The sequence below is a fragment of the Cebidichthys violaceus genome, unplaced genomic scaffold, assembly GCF_023349555.1.
Source record: "Cebidichthys violaceus isolate CVI_PGR_0920_01 unplaced genomic scaffold, fCebVio1.0.p SCAF_16, whole genome shotgun sequence".
In the NCBI taxonomy this organism is placed as follows: domain Eukaryota; kingdom Metazoa; phylum Chordata; class Actinopteri; order Perciformes; family Stichaeidae; genus Cebidichthys; species Cebidichthys violaceus.
This window is the reverse complement of record NW_027176329.1, coordinates 5,878,396-5,899,962: the sequence shown is the minus strand read 5'-3', so window position 1 is coordinate 5,899,962 and position 21,567 is coordinate 5,878,396. Positions and strand designations below refer to the sequence as shown.

Below are 21,567 nucleotides of genomic sequence, written 5' to 3'. Positions count from 1 at the left end.
GCTGTACCGAGAAGAATTACTGCTAAGGAATAAGCCAAAAAGAGCAGTCTCAATATCAACAAAAGGAAGGGTAATTTACACAAGAATGGAATAGATATTTTAATACAGGGACTAAAACTACATTTAAATTCGTAGTCTAATGTTTTCTGGTGTTATTTAAAGGTTTTTACATCCGTAATGTTTGTACACTGAAATTACACTCACAGCCACAGCATTATATTTTCCTAAATAATTGAGACCTGATTGTGAGCCTAGTGTGTTTGTAGCGAAAGAAAAGACAAAACGTAGCGCATCGTTCAAAAGACCCTGAACGCCCCACGTGACTCCTCCTGCTGAGTAGCGGACCAATGAGCGGATCGGGGTGTTGCTGACTTTTCCGGAGAAAGAAAGACTCCTTTAAACACAACCGTTAGTCGCCATTTTAAAGAGTTCGACCTGCAAACACCGGGAGGAGTCCGTTGTTGCGCAGCAATTTATAACGCTTTTGGCATTTTAACTATAGTTTTCGCTGATTTAAGGATCAATGTCTCGATTTAACAATAATCGCGGCGGCCTCGGGATGAATAATTTTCAGCAACGGAGAGGCGGGTTTGGGGGCATTGGGCCCGGCGGGCCGATGCGGGGTGGGCTAATGGGAAACCCACATTTCAGGAACCATCCATTTCAGAATCAGAACCAAAATCGGAGGGGACCAAACAATAACTTCAGCAGACCGATTAATCAAGGACCCCAGAAGCCACAACCGAACCAGTCGCTGCCAATTCTGCCTCCGCCAAGTCCTGGTCCGGCTCTCACCATGAAAGGCCCGATGCAGCAGCAGCAGGAGAAACAGGCAACGGCACCGGCACCGGAAACGGCACCGGCACAGCAGCAGCCGAAACCGACAACCCCTGCGCCTCCGCCGAAGATTCAGTCACCCCCTCCAAAACCCATCATTGCCTCCCCTCCACCTAGCCAGCCAAACAACGACCAGAACCAGCAGCTGAAGTCCCCGGTAGCAAATGCTAACGGTCAGAAGCCGCCTCCACAACCAAGCCCCAAGTCAGTCCCCCAACAAGGCCAGAAGACAGGCCCTCATCAAGGCCAGAAAACAGGGCCACACCAAGGAATGAGAACAAACCAGTATCAAGGACAGAGGATGGGGCCACCGCCAATGAGGCCCAGACAGGAGCCAGATAAAATGACCACAAAGAATGATTCGGATGGGAGCCAGGAAAAGGTCTGTTTTATTCGTATTAATATATTCTCTGTCGTGAATTGCGTCGACACTCATTATTGTTCGCTAACGTTAGCTTATTCACTACTAGCATTACGTTCGATTTGAAACGCAATGTGTCCCGAGCGGGCGGAGTTTCTCTGCTTTCTCTGAACGGCTTTTAGCTCGTCGTTCGACCGCTGCCTATGGCGGCACAAGCTGTGGCTGAAATCGTGCATATCCTATTTTGTTCGCTGAAGCTATCCGCCATCTTGTCTAAAATCCACACAGACACATGAATGCAAAATGTTTGCTGGCAAAACAAAGAACATGTAGTATGTTTTGTTTTTAAACAATTTCTCACTTGCTTTTTGACATACCTCGTGTACGCTAGTTTGTCGAGAATTGACGTTTGAATATATAGGCCAGGCTTATTTTTTTTTTTTTTACAGCACATCGAATGGGGGATGGGCGAACGATTTGAGTGTGACGTGACTGAGCACGCATACAAACAAAGAAATAATCATATTTGAGCATTAGCTTGCTTTTCTTTAAAAAAAGAAAAAACAGTTCTCGTATGTATTTTTTTTTGTTTTTTTCGTCTCGGTATAACATACATATTGTTTGCTGTAGCACAGATTTTAAGGTGTTAACACGGTTCTCATTCAGCAGGCGTTCAAGGCAACGCTCTCCATGCTGCTGAAACCCGGCGAGAAGACGTACACCCAGCGGTGTCGTCTGTTCATCGGCAACCTGCCCAACGACATCACTGAGGAGGATTTCAAAAGGCTGTTCGCCAAATATGGAGAGCCCAGCGAGGTCTTTATCAACAAGACCAAAGGCTTTGGTTTCATCCGATTGGTAAGACACCACATCCTTAAATAAACCTGTTTCATAGTTACTGTGCAAGAATTTGAGGTCCAGTTTGATGATGCAGCTAACAATCATTTGTTATTTTCTGATTAAAAGCCAATGGTTTGTGTAAAAAAATAGATGGATGTTTTATTCAACCCCAGCAGGAAATTTGGTAAAATAATTATATTGATCTGAGGGTTAAGAGTAATGGTTCATTTGGTTTCTCGTAGGAGTCCCGTGCTCTTGCAGAGATAGCAAAAGCCGAGTTGGACGACACGCCGATGAAAAGCAGACCCCTGCGCGTCCGGTTTGCCACACACTCCGCTGCTCTGTCCGTGAAGAATCTGTCGCCGTTTGTGTCCAACGAGCTCCTGGAAGAAGCTTTCTCGCAGTTCGGAATGGTCGAGAGATCCATCGTCATCGTAGACGACCGTGGCCGCTCCACAGGCAAGGGCATTGTCGAGTTTGCATCCAAACCTGCGGCCAGAAAGGCCCTGGATCGGTGCAATGAAGGAGTCTTCCTGCTTACTACGTAAGTAAAGTTGAAGTTCAAAAAGCCCTGCGTGCATAATGAGCCGATACACCGCCATTAAAGGTGCCTTAAATCCGTTGCTTATTCGCCTTTCCTCGTTTCACCCTTTCCAGGTCACCCAGACCCGTTGTTGTTGAGCCTCTGGAGCAGTTTGATGATGAAGATGGTCTTCCAGAAAAGCTGGCACAGAAGAACCCCAGATATCAAGCGTAAGCGAATCACTGTCCTTGCCATTTGCCTTCTGTAGGGATAAGTTTAGCTGTTTTATTATGCAAATTTGCTACAAGTCATTGTGTTGTGAGCAGCAGATGGGGTGAGGGGTTAGGTTCAGGGATTGCAGCTGTTAAAAATCAATCATCGGTGTGGAGTGGCAGATGGTAATCTGTGTTAATCCAGGCAAGGAAGAGAAAGGATGTTGCCTGCTGCATATGAATCCCCTCACTGGCAATTAGCACCAATACCCATGTTGGTCAATGTATTAAGTTGACTACTATAGACAAGTTGAAAACAAATTATTGGCCAGTTTCAAAAGATTGGTGTTTCAACATTTACTCCCTCAAAATGTTTCTAGTTCATTCTGAAATGTTTGGTAGTATTTCCATCACAGGGCAGAACTCCACAGGTCTATGGTGTGGATACAATCATCTTAACCCAACAATCTGTGTATTATGTACATAGGGAGCGAGAGGAACCTCCTCGTTTTGCTCGTCCTGGCACCTTCGAATACGAGTACTCCAAGCGCTGGAAGTCCCTGGATGACATGGAGAAGCAGCAGAGGCAGCAGGTGGAGAAGAACATGCGCGAGGCTCGCGAAAAGCTGGAGAGCGAGATGGAGGACGCATTCCACGAGCACCAGGCCAGCCTACTCAGACAAGGCAAGTTTAGTCATGGTGTTACTGGGTTTACAAAAGGAAAAAAAGGCCCTGCAGCAGTTGGATTGTATTTTTCTGTTATTTATCACTCGAGAAAATATGTCACTCACCGGATATCTTCAAGTGCCACAATTAAATGTGCTGGTTTCCTTTCAGATCTGCTGAGGAGACAGGAGGAACTGCGACGCATGGAGGAGATGCACAGTCAGGAGATGCAAAAGAGAAAGGAGATGCAGATCAGGTATTTATGTTCATTAGAATTCTATTTGGTTGTCAATCGAAGCGGATGTTGGTCATTTGGGCTTCCTCTCAGAAACACCAAAACTTCTTTGTTGATATCAATGCAACACTGGGATCACATGATTAATGTTTTCTTGTTTGTAAACAGACAAGAGGAAGAGCGCCGCCGGCGGGAAGAGGAGATGATTCGCAAGAGGGATATGGAAGAACAGATGCGCCGCCAGCGTGATGAGAACTACAGGATGGGCAACTACATGGATGTGAGTTCAACTTAACCACAGAAAACAAGACTGTGATATGCAGTATAGGAAGGTATTTCATAAATATTTGTCCGGTTCAATATTTATTTACTCGTCTTTGTCTTTTGTTATTATAGAGGGACAGAGAAATGAGAATGAATCCCGGTGGAGCCTTGGGAATGAGTGGTGGTAAGTTCTTTTAAGTAGTTTCATTGAGGTTGCTTATTTAGAAAGAGACTATAGAGGCATTAAGATGAGCCCCATGTATATCAGAATAATTCAACAGCACCACAAACTTCAGCGCCCAACATGAAAGAAAGTTTAACCAGAACCTCTAAAACAGTTGAGAAAACATTATGAATGTAGGATTTTTTGCAGGGCTTTAAAAATAAGCTGTAAATAAACGGCTACTACAAAAAAAAATTTTTTTATTTTTTTATAAAGGTCCCATATTGTAAATTGTGAGATTTTCATGTCTTTTTTTAAATTCTATATAAATACTGTAAAGTATTGAAACGATGAATCCATGGGGAATACACACGGCATGTATTCAGAAAATTATGAGGGGGGGAATATGGCCGTAGGAGGGGAAAAATACAAAATATTTTTGAGCATTAAAAGCATGTAAACATGTTGAAAACGAGCATGATGTGCCTCCTTTTTAATGCAGCAACAAATTGGTCAAAATAGGAATTATAATTCGATTGTATTTGATGTATATAGTACACAACATACTTGAATTAATTATATCCACCCTGTTTTCACCAAAACCAGATCGATCAGTTGGAGTCGGTATCGAACCGATATCTGTAGCGATGCATCCCAATTCAATATTTTGTCTAATGAACAGACCGCATCAGGAGTTTGTCTAACACGTTGATTTCAAGTGCAGTACATGCATTTGACTGGTTTTGTTTGTCAGATATGCCCTTCGGTGGAGCCAACCAGAAGTTCCCCATGGGCGGACTGGGCTTTGAGGGGCAGAAGGGAATGGGACCAGCCGCAGGAGGCCTGATGGGCAACGAAATGGTAACGTATCCCACTTTGTGGATCAATCTGTAGTTGACGTAGTTCATGTTCGACTTCCCTGTCTGTTGGAGAGACTCTAAGCTGATCTTTTAACTTGGAGGCCAGCTGGCCAAGCCTGATGGGAAATGATGAATAATTTGTGCTCCCAGCTGTCTTCGGGCGGCTTGCTGGTTGTTGAGTGATACAGACATGCTACCTGCCTGATGGTGTTTCTTTCAATGGTAAGCCATGCCCCCTCAGTTACCTTCAGCTGAGTGTTATCGTTCCGAAACCGTCAACCTGCACTAATCCATAAGAAATTGCTCTGACAGCTGTAGATAGACTTCAGTGGCTCTGCTTACTCTTATCACACCGTTGGCGTAGTGGACTGCTATTGCAAGACCTGTCTCACGTGAGCTGGACAGGCACTATTTCTTGAGGATTTTTTCCCTCTTAACGATGTTCTCATCTAGTTTTACATACCTTTTTTTTTTTTTTTTTTTTGTTTCATACTGTGCTAGCAGTTTGCTGTATCATCTGTCATGAGAAGAAGGAACTTGTATTTTTGGGTGGCAGTGTGAAATCCTGTGTAAAGCTCCTCTTGTGCTACAAGCCAATTTGAAACCTGAAGTAGTGGTGTAGTTCATCTTCTGGACCAGCAGTCTTTACCTTCTCAACATCTTTTTTTGTAACTGAGCATTTATAATGCTTTTAGTGCAGACTGACGGTATAAGGCATTCAATCTTGAATACATTATTCTAAATTATATAATACAGCAGGATTAATTGATGGGGGCAGGCAAAGCTTTGTGACCACCGGTGATGAGGATGATATTGGTGAACACTGGGCTGTTATCTGCCTTGGCAGAATTGTAGTACCAATGTTAGGTTGGTTGCTGGGTTACAGTTGACAGGTTAAACATGTGTTAACATTGAAGGTGAAATGAATGAAAAGCATTTCCAGAATACTTGACGTGTTAATCAAGCGTTGAAGTTGTATATACAACGTTTGTATTTGCATTACAACATATGCTTCAACTTACTGGACTAGGTTTTGTATTTGAAAAATTGTGCGCTTCACTTTTGACAAATCAAACTTTATTTATGCTTATAATAGCATGCCCTAATTATTTAGTGTTGCTTTGCATTTAAATCACCATTTCCCCTTAATGTCATTGTAGAAAAGGCTTTTTATGAACTGACAATATTTTTAGGTTCACGTTTTTTGGCAGTGTTGTTGGTGTTGGTGATGCATCATTTTCTCAATCCATGGAGTGTGCACCATGACACACTGCAGTCACATCTAAATGTAAAGCTCAGTGAAAAAGGGCTGAGCAGATTGATGTGGGTTAGGGCTGCACGATATGAGATTATGCGATCACGTCTGTTGAATATGCGATCATGTTCTCTGAATATTGCGATACTGTTAAATACACAAATATTAAAGTATACCCTGTTCTGTTGCTGTTTCAGCATTCTGCTAAGATTAAACAAATTGCCTGTTGAAGTTAAAATGACAGGAAATCATTACCAACATTCTTTTATTGAAAAATTTAATAAGGGTGGGAATCAGCAGAGGCCCCAGGATATTTAAGTCAAGATACGATCTTATTTCCTTTTTTTTTTTTTTTTTTTTTTTTTTCAAATTCCAGCTATGCAGTTTGTCAAGTTTTACTGTTCATCTCAATTCAATCACTTTTATAGCAGCAAAATGAGTAAATCAGTCATGCAGAAAGACTGACCAACACTCCATCTTTGTTTTGACCAACATCCTGCCGACTTAACCCATGACCACACCAGAAAAAACTATTCAGAAAAGGCAATTGTTACTAAAAAAAAGTTACATTTATATTTTAAGTATTAATAGTTTTTAGAATAAAAGATCAATACTTTTGCATACGTTTGTATATCGATACTATATTTCTACTCAAAATATTGCAATTTGCATTGGTTTTTTTTCACCCTTACGAACAGATTTTAAAAATGAAACGGGTATTTTTCCAGTTACGTGATAGTGTCCGTAGAAAACAGCTCTTTAAAATGTAGCTGAGTGCAACGTCGCAGTCTTTCACGCTGTAAGTTGACACCGCGGTGACTATAGATGATATATTGGGCAGCCCTAATGTAGATCCAGTTCAGGATATATTCAAACAACTACATTATTTTGTATGTTCTTACCATATTGTACTACCACTGTAGTTTCGTGTTGTAAATCCAAGCCGCCTCCACTGATGAAGATTATATCACGCGACTTTCACGCTCTCTCACACTGTTCTAGTTTCACAGAGCAAGTCTGGATTGGCATAAAATGTACTTTGTGGTGAACAAATTGCTTTCTTGTTGGAGAAATGGTTACGCTGAATGTTGTGCAATGTTTACTTTATACTGTGCTGATATATTCTACACATGTATTCCTGGACTAGTCCCTATACTTCAAATCCTTGTCTCATTTGGGACCATTAGTTGAGTTTTTCCATTTTAGCAATGCAGTGCCATAATAGATGCTGTGATAGCTGGACAGTCGAGCAACACGCCATCATTTCTGCCCAAGAAATGTTTGAACTCACTTAATTCAGTCAGAATTTCTTACAATGGCACAGCATTTATATAATATCTTTTTTTTGCAAATTTCTAAGGAAACAAGACTTCTGCCTGCACAAATAATATAGCATTTTTCTTTACTATTTATTAATGTAATTTATATTTTCATATTGTGAATACCTCCTTTTTGAGAGGATTGTCTGTTGCTATAGGCAATGATCTTGAGGAGATAAATATGGGCATCATTTGCAAGCTCTAAGAAAAAGTGAGGCTAGTCTTGGCATGCACTGGAGAGACCATACTAGGTAGGCACTGACTAACGAAAGCATTACCCTCTCTTCCTTTTCCGTATGTAACCTGTGGCACCTGTGGACCTTCATATTGGAACGAACGGTTTCTCCGGATGTGTCTCCTGCTGGTTGTGTTGTAAATCTCACAATATAAAACGAATCACCTCTATTGCCGTACCTTTTTTTTTTTTTTTTTTTTTTTAATACACTTCCTCATGGACATGAACTGTGTGCTTGCGCACTGAACCCATACCTTACCTCCCTCCCTTCCTATCTGCCTGCCTGGCAAATTGACCCCCCCCCACACACACACACACACACACACACACACACACACACACACACACACACACACACACACACACACACACACACACACACACACACACACACAGCGCAACGAGCGCTTCGCCCAGGGCGGTCCTAGGGGAATGGGTCCTGGTAACCCCGGGTTCGGCAGGGTCCGCGAGGAGTTTGATGGTCCTGCTAAGAAACCCCGCTTTTAAAAATGCTGCCCTTTGATGCTCCCAGCAGCACCATTTTGTATAAATTCTCCACAACAAACATGTTGAGACGCATTTCTTGTATTTAAGTTTAAGTTGTTGCTACATTTTAGCCTGACAATTTACTCATTTTATGACAAAGTTGATATTTTTCCCCTTTTTTATTTTGTATTGTCAGTAGTTTGGAAAGATAAGACACCCTTGTGTGATCTTTAGTTCTTTCTGATCATGTATAATTTTCTTTTCTAGATGTATTATGCTCTGTGAGTCGCCGTGAACTGATGACTGTAACAATTCTCTCTACCTTCTATGGCTGTGTTTTGTGCCATACACTTGGAGTAAGCATGTATTATAATAAAGAGACATTGGTTGTATCAGGGCAAACGTTAGCATTCATTCCACAGTTGAGACATACAGTAAAAGCAACCAAATGCCAACATTTGGCTATTTGTAAGTAATGTGGATACATCTGCCACATTAGTTCTTAAAGGGTCTATGTGTTATCTCTGCTGCAGTCCTGACTTTCGTTCTGCGACGTGTATAACGCAATCTGCAGATGACCGGCAGACACCGTCATAGTCAGCATTCTCTATAAAATGTCTGTTTATTCTACACTTAAGTAATTAAGCGGTGGCATGGCTTGTGTGTAACAGTACCGATAAGACATTTAGCGTCTGCTCAGAAGTCAGCACTCAGAAATGTGGAACCATCCAGGAGACTCAACGTTGCGATTTCTTTCCACAAACACTGCTCTGTGGAAATGGAGGTCTCCTCCTTCCCCCCTTCCCTTTGAAACATGATAAAGCAATAATTCATACTGAAATGGCAGGACTGAGTTGTAACTTTTAGTCATTGGCATTCAGTAACTGCTGTTAGTCATGCTTCAGGAAAGCAGAAATATAATGCATAGATCCTTTAAGGTGTGTGTGTGTGTGTGTGTGTGTGTGTGTGTGTGTGTGTGTGTGTGTGTGTGTGTGTGTGTGTGTGTGTGTGTGTGTGTGTGTCCAAGTGGACACATTCTTCTCATGACGTATTCTGTCAGTGACACACGGTCCACATTAGTGCGTCTTGTGTGCGTTTGGAGAGTATTGACTACGTTTACATGCAGTCCAATATGAGCAAAATCGTCAATTCTTGTTGCGACTTCTTTGTAGCAAATGGGTTGTTGCGTTTATCAATAGATAATATCTCCTCACAATTTCAAAACACAATCCAGCTCTTAAGTTATATATTAGGCTTTTGATGATCCTGTTTTGTGTTTATATTTCCCAATGATGTGTCACTGGACATTATTAAGCTTTAAGTGTAAGTTCTGCTCTTGGCAGTGAGACGAATGAGAATGTAGAAAGACGGACCCTTGTACTTCAGTGTGTAAATACACCCCTATTTGCCAGTAATCAAACAATACTAGCTGACATATTTGATACCAATTTATTTTAACATCTTTCTCGTGCCCAAGGTGATATGGCAAAACCCAAACGTGACTTGCGTGGACGTGCGGCGAGGTTGAGTTGCTGCTTAGCGTCCTCTTAAAATGCTGGTAGTCCGCCACCTTTATTGTTTTTGACACATGTTCACGGATTGAGGTCATGACGTTGTTTCCCCATGCCTTAGACACATGACCCTTTCCAAACCTGCATGTAAACGTAGTCATATTCAGTTCAGTTATGGACTTAATTTTGGGTACAACAGATGTAAACAGCTTGTATCTTATATGAACACAAAAGAAAGTCTTTATTCAATTGAATTCAAACTTTTATTAGAATTGAATGACCATACTTTAGTTGCAATATTCGTTCGCAAGAGTAAACCTGCCTTTGCATGACTGGCAAAGGGCTCAGTTGGACTTGCAAACATGCATTTGGGGTCAGTTTTGTAGTCATACCCACCAGAAACTATAGCGTATCTATATCAAATGTGTTCAATCTATAGATGAAAATTACAACCCTTACATATTTTACAAAAAACAATTTTCAGTTCTTGTCTAAATCAAAACTATGCATTCATGATTTATATAGAGCATGATGTTAGTGTATCATGAGCCAGCAAACAAAGTAAAAAGATGTAAATCCCTCACTTGCACAAGTTGTACTGTGACGAAGCATTCGTTGTGCTGGACCTGTAAGAAGACAAGAAATCCAGGGTTTGTCCTCAGAGGTAAACTGCATCGATGTGGCTCGTACTGCAGTGGGATATGTGGCCCGTCTGCCTCACCCTTTTTTTTCTTTTTTTTAACTGGCAAGACATGCGGACATTTCACATCCTCCAGATTGTGAATTCCCTTTTACGTCATTTCACAAAAGGAAGACTGATCAGTTTAATGGTTTGATAACCTTATTCGTTTTACACTGTGAATTCTAATTGTGTTGCACTGATGCATTCTAATGAGGCTGGATGCATAAACCAACATGGCTGGAAGAAGTTCTCTTTCTAGTTAATTGACGGTAATGGACGAGCTTTACTGTGTTACTCGGGTACAGTGCTTTCATGTTATTATCTAGCTTCACTTTGGTGTTCTCACACTGCTTCATATCATTATTGGGTTGCATTCCACAGGAGCCCATTGACCATCACCTTTTTCTGCATTTCAGGAGACATGTGTTAGCTGTAGTTGCATGAATGTCATCTGTGGCAATATTACAAGAAACAATTGGCTTAAAACTATCAAAACTATACAGAACAATTACCTCCCTAATTATACCTGTCATGGCTACCATTTGCCCAGGATGCAGAGCCTTTTAGTCCTTTTGACATTTGAGTCACAGATTTTAACTGAATTCTGTAAATTGAGGCCTGCTATTTCAAGAAAATGGGCAAGTTATGAACATGTTATACAATTCTCATATCAAAGAAAAGAAGTCTAAACCCTGCAATTGAAATTCACTTTTTCTTTTTTTCTTTTTTTTTTTTTTTTAACTCTGCTGCCCACTCTGGCCACTCCTCATGAATCGAATGAATGAATACAAGTACCTGCTCTGAGGTTTTCTTACTTCACTTTGCCATCAAATGGACACTGGCTTGCCTCTGCAAGCATTTGTCAGAGTTGTGTGGTAGGAGAAGATGGGATGGGCTGTAAAAGTCAGTGTAAGTATTCTTGTATTAATTACAACTTTGCAGATTTAGCACATTTCACTTAACCATTAAGAACAACAGTTTCACTTGACTGTGCTGTTTTGTTTTGTTTTTGTTTTATGGAAATGGAGAATATAAAGATGAAGCCAGAGAAATAGAAGTAGATCGGACATTTCCATTTAAATCATCGTAGCAGGATGGTCAGCGGGGCGGCTACTTTTATGTGTAGCATTGAAGTGGGCTAACTGAGGTTATGTTTTGCAGTGGGGTAGTAACTTTAAGAAGCGTAGACATTTAACATTTTAAAAAACTATGAATTTATCCACTCGCTCTTGTCACAGCGTAGGAAAGCACATTTCTATCGCTAGATGAGCAACGGCTTTTTTCCTCTGGTTTTCTGTAACCAGTGTAGCATTAAAGCATAGTGGAATTAGCTAGCTAACTAGCTGTCTACTAGCTAGCATGCTAATTCCACCACACTTTCATGCTACTCTGGGCTGGTGGTCCCTCCGCCTTGCTCATCACAGATCTGGATAATGACGAGCTGCCTAGCCAGCCTACAGTCTCTGAAGCTGTATTCGCTGTGAAGAGACTACGGCCCTACTGACGTGTGTCGTCACCATAACAACAATCACCATTTTTCTTTTGTTCTTGTCAAATGACCACGAAGCAGTTCAATGTCCGCTCTACTCCTATTTTATTTCTATGGATGGAGCACTTCATTTATTTCCTGGCACTAGCTTGATGGAAAGCCTGTGGGCTGTTGAAGGTGTATTTACATGTAGTTCCTTGCAACAGCACAGCTTTTGCTACTTCTTTTAGAATGCTTATGTTTTTGAGATGAGTAAGAACAATAAGTGGAGACACTTGTATAGTGCTCATACAAGTGTCCATTGGCAGTCTTTGGAGAACATGTGGACCTATAACTAAATGATCACAATGCATCCTATGGTCTTTTCATTTGTCTAATAGCATCCAAAACATCGAAGTATACAAGACATCAAAAAACTTTATAATGACTTGGAGCATTCTTCTTGTACCCAATATGATAATGTCCCTGCACAATAACTGAAAAATATAACGGTATGCATTAATCTTTGCTTTTTTAATTTTTTTTATTTCCATGACTAAAAACAGTATACAAATGCATATCATATCCCTCCTCATTACTCCCTCCCCACCCTGTTAGCCCAAAAACAAATCAATGAGACATTATAGAAATACAATATATAGAAATGTAAGTACATTAAATAACACTATCTTCAGTAAAGATTTTTTAGAACATGAAATTGTCTGACCGTACTTGTGATTCAGTTGCTTCCACCATACTCTGTTCCACTTAAACAACATACCATTCCAACTTTAGCCACGATTTTGCTGCCTTTTTACTAATCCTGTATGACATTCTTAAATGCGTAGCAACCTTTCCCATTCCAGTTACTCGATGCTAAAAAGCAGGTGTTCGGGGGGGGGGGGGCTTTACAGTTCCTGAGAATATTTTGCTGCTCTATCATTACTAGTGCCCTCATCCCACCTACAAGTCACAGAATCCTTTAAGCCAAGTCTATGTAACCTGTTCAGGTCCAATAGTAACAATGCAGAATGTTACATTGTATCAATATTAACCACAAATCCCTTGTCATTGTACGAGAATTGCTACAAATTTGAGTCTTTTCTTTTCATCAAATGAAATGCCCAAATCCCTTTCCCAAGTACTTTTCAGGGCTGCCACACTTCTATTTCTCCCATAGGACAATAATCATTTCTAATATTTGGCTACCTTGTGTCATTTGCATTTTTGCTTTGTTATATAAAGTATCTTAAGTAAATCCATCTCCTTCATGTGGCATCCGAGAACCCTGAAAAACACATCTGCAATGGCTGCGAAAAAGAGGACTCCAGATACTTGGTAATAGAAATGGATGTCATGGAGTGTTCATCTGTAATGATACGTGTGTTTGTGTTATGTACATTTTTTCTTTAACAGGTTGGCTGTATGCGTGGACTCAGGAATGATGCTGATCTAGCTTTGTGGCTTTTTTGGAGAGACAAGAACATGACTAAATTGCAACTCAATGGATTTTCAAAACCTTTTCTGAATAGATAAGTGTAGCCTACTATTTATTGTTAAAAAAGGAGATCCCTAAAATTCCCTGAGAAATGTCACCTCAGTTCATGGACCTGAAATTCGGTCAACTTACATTTGCTTACTTGTATATATTGTATCTGATATCTTTGAAGGCATGCTGTAGTTGCATCATTGCACTTCTGTTGTGGGAATGGAAGAACCCTTTGTTTCTACAACACCAGGTTGGTTGGTTGGTTAAATCAGATTTTCTGAAGAAAACTATTCCTAATTAAGTTTGGACTAGGGATCTCACGATACTAAAAACGTAATGGTCGATACCAATGCCAGTGAAATTCTGCAATACCGAATTTGATCCCACGGTAATAAGCAAACGCATACTTCAACATACACCTTTTTATTACAGTTTCCCTAGTGTTTTTTTGCAAATTTATTCAAAATCTTGCTTGATCCGCCTCAAGTTTATCTTCAAAGCCAAAGTTTGACAAGATTACATTTGAACACGTAACGTTATGATGAACCTTTTGCCCAATACCCATTTTACTAAATTGAGCTTGTGCACATCAAGACGTAACTCGGTGCAACCTTTGCACGTTAGCTGTTAGCTCCGTTATTTAGCCAAGCGGGCATGTGCTGCCCCCCAACTGCTAACAGCTAACGTTAGCTCGCTCTTCTGTCGATTTCATCACGGATTTGTTGTTTACAATGTAGCATTTTCAGGGACATTTTCTGTCGTCCATGGGACAGTCAAGTTTTCAGAATTTTGGCATCGACTATGTACCAAATGATCGGTTCTTGTGACATCCCTGTTCTGGAACCAGTTTACAACCATTTGTTTGTGGAACAATGCTGGCGTTTCTTTTCTATATTAGTCCGTTCTTGTAGTGACTTTTCTCACTTTATGAAGATTTACAAGGAAAATTAAACGCAACAACAAAGCCCCTTTGAATTCATATTCAGTGCTCTTTTGTAGATGTTTAACTGCATTTCCTGACTGAAATGTTACCTCTGGAAGGGATTTTGTCACATAGCGAATGACAAAATACTAGTAGTAATGTGATTTGATATTAAGTGCTAAATCAGCTATGTCCTTGAGTATTGAGGGCTTTGCTAGTCCGACGGATGTTCTCCACACAGCGTCTGAATATCCTGCAAAATAGTGCAATTGCTTATTGGCGCGACCGAAGTGTGACTTTTAAAACTTGTAATGTTATGTCTGTGTGTTGTGTACAATTTGTTTTTCTTTAACAGGTTTGGCCATCTTTAAAGGTGTTGGACTATGAGAAGGAACGTTCCAAACCAAGAAATTCAAAGTCTGTAGCTTCTTCGCTTATATTAATGAAACACACTCACTCTTGTGGACCAGATAGCATCATTTTTTGACATTTATTTCTGATCACAATAGGTTCTGGCTCTGTAGCTTGTGAAGTTGGCCATTTGTCTTGCACAAGACCGTTACTTCAGTTAAAAATGGAAACCAAACCTTAAACACTGACATTTTTTTAGTCAAGATTTGTTTAAAGAAGTCTGCAAGCACATTTAACAAACTACGCAGTTGCTACATTACATTTTGGAATGGGGTGTCATTTTTGACATTTTACTCTTACCTTTGACATTTTTAAACTGATGTCTTTTGTCAGGATTTGTTACTAAGGCTAAACTATTTAGCAACGATATTAAAAAGGTTCAAATATGTATTGCAAAGACATTTTGACTTACTAAAGTAAAAATGGTAACCAAAGCTGTGATGCCGACATTGTTAAAGACAAGTTCTGAGTCAAGATTTGTTTTACGGTGGCGCCAAGCACACTTCAAAACATTGTTAAAGACCAGTCTGGAGTCATAATTATTTTAAAGGTGGAAACAAGCACACTGAACAGTCGCTATTTTAGACGTTCAGAACAGGGACCTATTGCAGCGCATTTGATGGCATTGTGTGAGAAAACGTTGTTTAAGACGTATTTTTCAGTTCTATGTTGAGGTTTATTGAAAGGCAGAGTCTTGACAGACTACACAGTAACTATATTAGATGTTCAGAACAGTGATGCCCCTTTTAACAAACACACTGTGAAGGCATCACTGGATTACAGCAACGCTTTGACAATGACTTTTTTTGTTAAGAGAATTTTGTCAACAGACTGTAAAGTAACTCTAATATAGAGGTTCGGATCAGGGGTGTCCCCTATTGCAACTAATTTTGACCATGTGTCATGGGGGTGATGCCATCATACCTAAAGAGAAGTTCCTAGTCGAGATTACTTATAATTCTTTGTGGAAAATTCCTGACCCCTGAAAGCTGTTGGTAAAAACCGCACTAGTAGACCTGACCGACCTCCTATTCACCAACCTACCTGAGGCAGGAAGTCCCATGCGCCCTAACCGGCAGAAGAGAGGATGGCGTGTTGTGCCCGTGTGGTTATGTGTGTGTGTATGCGTGTTTCATGTCCTTTGGGTAAATGAGAGGGTGTGTTAGCTGCTGTCAGACAGCTTGTCAAAGACGGGCTGCCCCAGTCCACAATAGAGGCTCTTCTCTGCAGTTGGGTTACATTGGCGATCAGTAGTTCTGCAGAAGTCAGTGGACAATAAAGCCCGGACTTGTTTGCACTGCAGCCAGAGAGGTATGCTTACACAGACGAGAAAGGTAAGTGTCCCATCCATGTTTTATTATACAAGATGCACAGTTCTTCTCCCATGACTTAACTCTTCTCTCTGTCCTCTCTTGCACCGCGTCACTGCTCTACAGTGACGCTCTACAGGGCTTCTGGCATCACACTGGCAAAGAATGGCATCACAGTGCAGATTCCCGTTCTTCAAACTGTGTGTGTGTGTGTGTGTGTGTGTGTGTGTGTGTGTGTGTGTGTGTGTGTGTGTGTGTGTGTGTGTGTAATTTGACGAAGCGTTATAGCCCGTGCTGTGTGTGTGTGTGTGGTTGTAGTACTTTGGCTTCTCTGTATGCATGCACGAAAGGTATCTGTATATGGACGGCTGAGTCACTGGTTCAACACTGTGTTGTGGGATGCAGTGCTGCTGTCATTTTCTGAACACGAGAGGCATTCATGCAAGATGGAAAACTGAATTTAGGCATTTTTAAAGCGTTAGAAAGCTCAAATCTTGTAACGCTGTGCAAAATACTTTGGTTCTCTTCTCTTTGTGTTGTCTTTGGGGATTTTTGCTGAAATCATTTTTTAGACATATCTATATCGAGATAGATAGATAGATAGATAGATAGATAGATAGATAGATAGATAGATATAATGAATATAACAGTTATTAGCTTTGGTATTAGGCAAGTTGTGTGCAACGAGGAACAGAAAAGTGTATCAAACTCAAAAAGATGGCATTTTCCACTATTATGCTGTAAGAAAGCTTTTTCCTGTAGTTTTGTCTTTGTGCTGCACCTCTTTACATATCTTTAACAATCATATAGTGCTGTCTGTTTTTTCTTTAAAAACAGTACAAAAATCAATTATTTCTGGTTTGATACCTTTTTATTAGATTTGTTATAATTCTAACTACACCTTTGCGTAAACAATAACACACGTGTGCATGCTAATCTTTGCTGCTCATTAATTTAATTTTAAAGGACAGTATTCCGAATGTGGATCGTTGAACAATAATCAATTAAAAACAATCTCCAAAGTTGTGGAGTACAGAGTTGTAGTTGCATTGACTTTGGTGACTGCTCCTGACTGAAATGTTTGTGGAACTATAAACATGAATATGTTGTGGTACTGGGTTGGGACATTTTGCAGCTTTCACATGAAACGGGTCACATACTGCTCGGGTTGCTCTGGGTGGGATTGTAGAAAACGTAAATCCCTGTGTCAGACATCCTGTTGTAATCCACTGCTCAAAGCAGTCTGCAGTTTGATCCTTACGTCACAGCCTTTGCCACTTACTGAGTTTGTGTAGATGGAGTTTGGTGTGGATTTTTTGCTTTTTTTTTTATTTCTCTTGAAAAATTCCAATATTCCCACACATTATGAGGAACACTTTCCAAACAACTTGTAATCATAAGCTTTGAATTCCTACACCACCTGAATTGGCTTCACCAGCGCATTATTTACAACAAGTCTTTTCTGAAAATGTAAAGTTGGTCATTTTAGTAAGAATTGCACTTTCTTGGAGCCCAAACTTAGTCACGGTCTCAACACACAGACATATATTTTTTAGATTTAGTGCGTCTTACACTTCCAAAAGACATCTCCTTTGAAGTTTCAAGTCCCTAAATATGTTTATAAATCAGTCAAAGTTGTTCCTTCAAACTCAACAACTTTCCTGAGAATTATCACATTTTAAAGTTTTCTTCAGTATCACTGAACCTGCTAATGGCTTAATCAGCGTACTCCTTAATGGTGCCAATTATCCAAAATGTAAGCAAGGGATCAAGTTGCCGCCAGCATCGTAACTTACCGAATCTAAACATTATACGTCCTGTTAACACCCACCAAAGCCTCATGGGAACTGTGGTTCCTTCGCTTTACTTAATGATGATTTGACCCCATAGAAGCAGTGAGACACAGAATAATAGAGTGAAAATCAATTAACTTTTTTTTGGTGCACTATCAATATATTTTTGGACAGACCTTTACACACCGGGGTTGTTGTTTTTTTTTCCCACCTGAATACATTTTTATAACTTTGTCAGGAGTACTTTTATGTAGAATGTGAATATTATGTGGCGAAAAAGCCCAGAGGCTCCGTGATCCGAACCAAGACCGCAAACTCTCTAACTCTTTATAGACCTTGCCCAAGGCAGCCCGGTGTGTAAAGCCTTCTAGAATACTGTGATGTTTCCCTTTTGGGTAGAGCACCACAGTGAAAATATTAAAACTACAAACTTTGAAAACTCTTGATCTAAATGCTGGTTGTTGATTTTTTTTTTTTTTTTTTGGCTGAAGTGGTTTGCAGGAAACGGCAGAAATACATCGACCTTTTTAGGTGTTGGTTGTTTCACATCCTCTGGAAAGGAAGGAGGAAAGGAGATGTGTAGTTCTTCTGAGAAAAACATTTTGCAGCAGTGCCGGACTCTGAACTGTTTTCCTCTTCTCTCTCCTCTCAGTACCTCTCGCTGCTCCATATTTACTCTTTCTTCCTGTTTGAACCTGAACAGTCTGTCCTACCAGTGACCAGCCAGTCATTGTGAAAACACAACACAGCACATCACCACTGTGGCATTGTCCTCTATTCCACCTCGTACGTAGCGGTAAGGGACCGTGGTGGTTCTCCTCCATCAAGAGGGAACTACGCAGTGTTCAGCCGATGCCATGAGTCCAGCCCTGGAGGCATATCGAGATGTATCCGTCTGCACTGTGATCCATTTTCTAACCAAGTCCCAAAGTCCTGATTGGCCAAAGTGACATTCTCTTATGTCCCGCCTCTGAGTGTGATGCCAGAACAACCCTTTTGGCCTCTTGATGGCCTCGTCTGAAAAGGGCACTGCCCAAAGTCTGCACGACTGACACAGAAAATGACCAGGTCTACTTCTCTACGAGCTTCATGGTGCCGCTCCCAGCTCTGTTTGGGCTTTTTTTTGCAGCAACACCCCTGATGTGTCAGTACGAAGTCCAGCTTCACATGGCTTTGTAACAGAATGACCCTCCCCGAGGTTTGCAAATGATCCGAACGTTGTCATGAGTTTGTCCCGTCTCAATCTACTTCAGGGTGCCGAGACGCTTCTCTAAAAACCTGCATTTCCAACACGATCACATAACACATTTGTACTTCTCACATCTACATTGTAATGCATGTTGGCATTATAACATCATGACCTATATTTCCAGTTAAAACACATTTGGTTTTCTTTTGAATAATCGGTCACTGCCCACACACACACACACACACACACACACACACACACACACACACACACACACACACCACGCGCATAGTCATTGTTTATTTTTTTTAAAGGTGGCAACCTCAAAATAGTAATGGTAAATATAACGAACCCAAAAAAAAGTAAGGGTAGAAACCTGCTGACCAGTTCACTGCCAGACTCTCATTGTTTGTCTCTCGCCACAGGATCCTCAAATCGTCGGAGGAGGCTGAGCATCCTCGATGCTGAACCGGGTAAGAACCACAGCAGTTAGCAGAATGTTCTGGTGGCCTTATATTTAGCTTTGCACTCCTCTATCCTTGTCGTGTGTGTGTGTGTGTGTGTGTGTGTGTGTGTGTGTGTGTGTGTGTGTGTGTGTGTGTGTGTGTGTGTGTGTGTGTGTGTGTGTGTGTGTGTGTGTGTGTGTGTGTGTGTGTGTGTGTGTGTGTGTGTGTGTGTGTGTGAGTGAGAGAAAGAAGTTAAATAACAGCTGGTCCTTTCTGTTTTGTTTGTTCCTCTTTCGCAGGTAAAATGAAGACGTCTGATAAAAATGCCAGAGCTGCAGGAGACCTGTCGACTGCACTGCAGCGATGCCAGGGACGACCTCCATGTGAGTTCCCTCCGCAGTTTATTATTCAGACGTGGATGTGAAATGTATAAACATCTGGAGATGATAAAATGGAAAGCAATGCTTTGAACGGCATAACAATGTGATGCATGTTGTATTGAACACCACACTGGCTGTTTGACTGTTGAATCATTTCAGTTAAGTGATCTTCACAAAAAATGTGTTTTTCTTGCCTTCTAGAGCTGCATGTTGTGGAGAAGACGCAGTACCAGGAGGCGTCCAGCAGGAGGACGACAAGCAGCTTGCAGTCCAGTGGAGGGACGCACTGTTTTGTTTTGAAAAATAAATTACATATAAAATTGACCTTTTTGTTGTTTGTATTTCTAACAATGTGGATGATCACCTAATTATTTGGGTTGAGCATTTTTTTTTTATGTTATTGCATTGAGAAGTTTCTCGGAGTTTAAAGTAGAATTACACTTTAACATTTTACATAATCAAATTTAAGTTACAGCATGTGGAGAGTTCATCAAGAAAACATGAAGACCGTTTAACTTAATCAAACACACTGCTGCTTTTTATACACAGCTGAGCACTGAGCAGACCATTTAAAAAAAAAAAAAAAAAAAGCAAACTCCTCAGCCAGCTGACTGGCTTCAGTGCTCTGAAACCAGTCCAGCTACTATTAAGGGAAAAGGTGCAATGTTTCTGCTGCTGGGTCACACTCGTAGGTTTTGGCTGTCAACCCTGGAGGAGGTCCAGCCCCGGAGTCAGGAAGGCGATACGGAGGAGACCGACTGAAGGAGGCCGAATGTGGGCCAGTTTGGTGTCGTCTGACCTGAGCGGCACTCGGTACTACAACACTCCGTAAAGTCTGTCGGCAGCTAGAAACGCATTAACCCTGTGAACTTGTTACTAAATGGTATTTGTATTAATACTGGTGACTTAACGCAGTGATTCTCAAAGTGCCACTCCCTCATGCAGTGCGCAAAATAATGTGCTAGAAATTATATAATTGTTCTGTGTCAGTAAAAAGTGCACAGCTACAAATGGTGATGAACTGCGCCAATAAAACCAGCCCAGTGTCGGTTACTCCCACCCACGTTAGCTTCCGGAACAATAGAAACTGATATTGTCACATAGTAATAAGGTTAATTATTAAAACGTTTAAGCACTTACTGAAAGTCGGCTTTATAAATATCTGGCTTTATTAGGACTGTGCCAGTTTTGCTGCTCTTCATTTTCTGAAAGCTTTTGATATCAGTTCCTTGAAGTGTAGTCTATAAATGCCTCATGTTAAATCCCAATGCAATTTGGATACAATCTCGTTCTAGGACAAAATAAAGGCTTATCTTATCTTATGATACCAAGTTTATCACGATCACACGGTCTAAAGTATTTTGGTTTAAAGATTTTAGGATACAAATACTTCCAATAGTACCTTAGAGTCAAAATGGTAGTAAACATGCTTATTTGGCATTAAGAGGTTTTCTCTCCTGTAAGGGGACCATAAAGTTTGATAACTGTGACTGTATAGTACCAAAAAAACAAACTGAGGTTTGCGATTAAAATAACACTGATATTCTGCACAATTCATCAAGTCATTTCTAATATATCAAAACTGTGGGAGGTACAGAAAGGGAACTGTTTTATTTCCCACGTGCTGTACCCCAAAACGTACCCAGGTTTTACAAGAATAAATAATATAGTTTATTTTATTTGAATCACATCTGCATTTCCTGCACGTTC

The 21,567-nt window shown here is 40.7% G+C and overlaps 1 protein-coding gene across 3 annotated transcripts; it reads left to right on the top strand.

The window, feature by feature from the left end:
- Positions 1–397: 397 nt before the first annotated feature.
- sfpq (splicing factor proline/glutamine-rich) lies at positions 398–20,181 on the top strand. Of its 3 annotated transcripts, none has more exons than XM_068710896.1 (12): positions 398–1,219; positions 1,865–2,056; positions 2,281–2,582; positions 2,696–2,791; positions 3,261–3,457; positions 3,611–3,695; positions 3,843–3,954; positions 4,071–4,122; positions 4,856–4,962; positions 19,457–19,504; positions 19,777–19,860; positions 20,059–20,181. In XM_068710896.1, exons 1-10 carry the CDS (start codon positions 524–526, stop codon positions 19,481–19,483), a joined length of 1,866 nt encoding a protein of 621 aa, XP_068566997.1. In that variant the 5' UTR covers positions 398–523; the 3' UTR covers positions 19,484–19,504; positions 19,777–19,860; positions 20,059–20,181. The 3 variants fall into 3 exon arrangements, with proteins under 3 accessions (XP_068566997.1, XP_068566996.1, XP_068566995.1); XM_068710895.1 differs by having other exon boundaries at positions 399–1,219; positions 1,868–2,056; positions 8,167–19,504; XM_068710894.1 differs by having other exon boundaries at positions 399–1,219; positions 8,167–19,504.
- The last annotated feature ends 1,386 nt before the right edge of the window (positions 20,182–21,567 follow it).

What these genes read in the sequence shown, in the direction of transcription:
- sfpq (XM_068710894.1), top strand. Translation starts at nt 524, where the DNA reads ATGTCTCGATTTAACAATAATCGCGGCGGCCTCGGGATGAATAATTTT. An exon ending in GGAGTCTTCCTGCTTACTAC is followed by an intron (nt 2,583 to 2,695) that starts GTAAGTAAAGTT and finishes CACCCTTTCCAG; the next exon opens with GTCACCCAGACCCGTTGTTG. An exon ending in GCCTGATGGGCAACGAAATG is followed by an intron (nt 4,963 to 8,166) that starts GTAACGTATCCC and finishes ACACACACACAG; the next exon opens with CGCAACGAGCGCTTCGCCCA.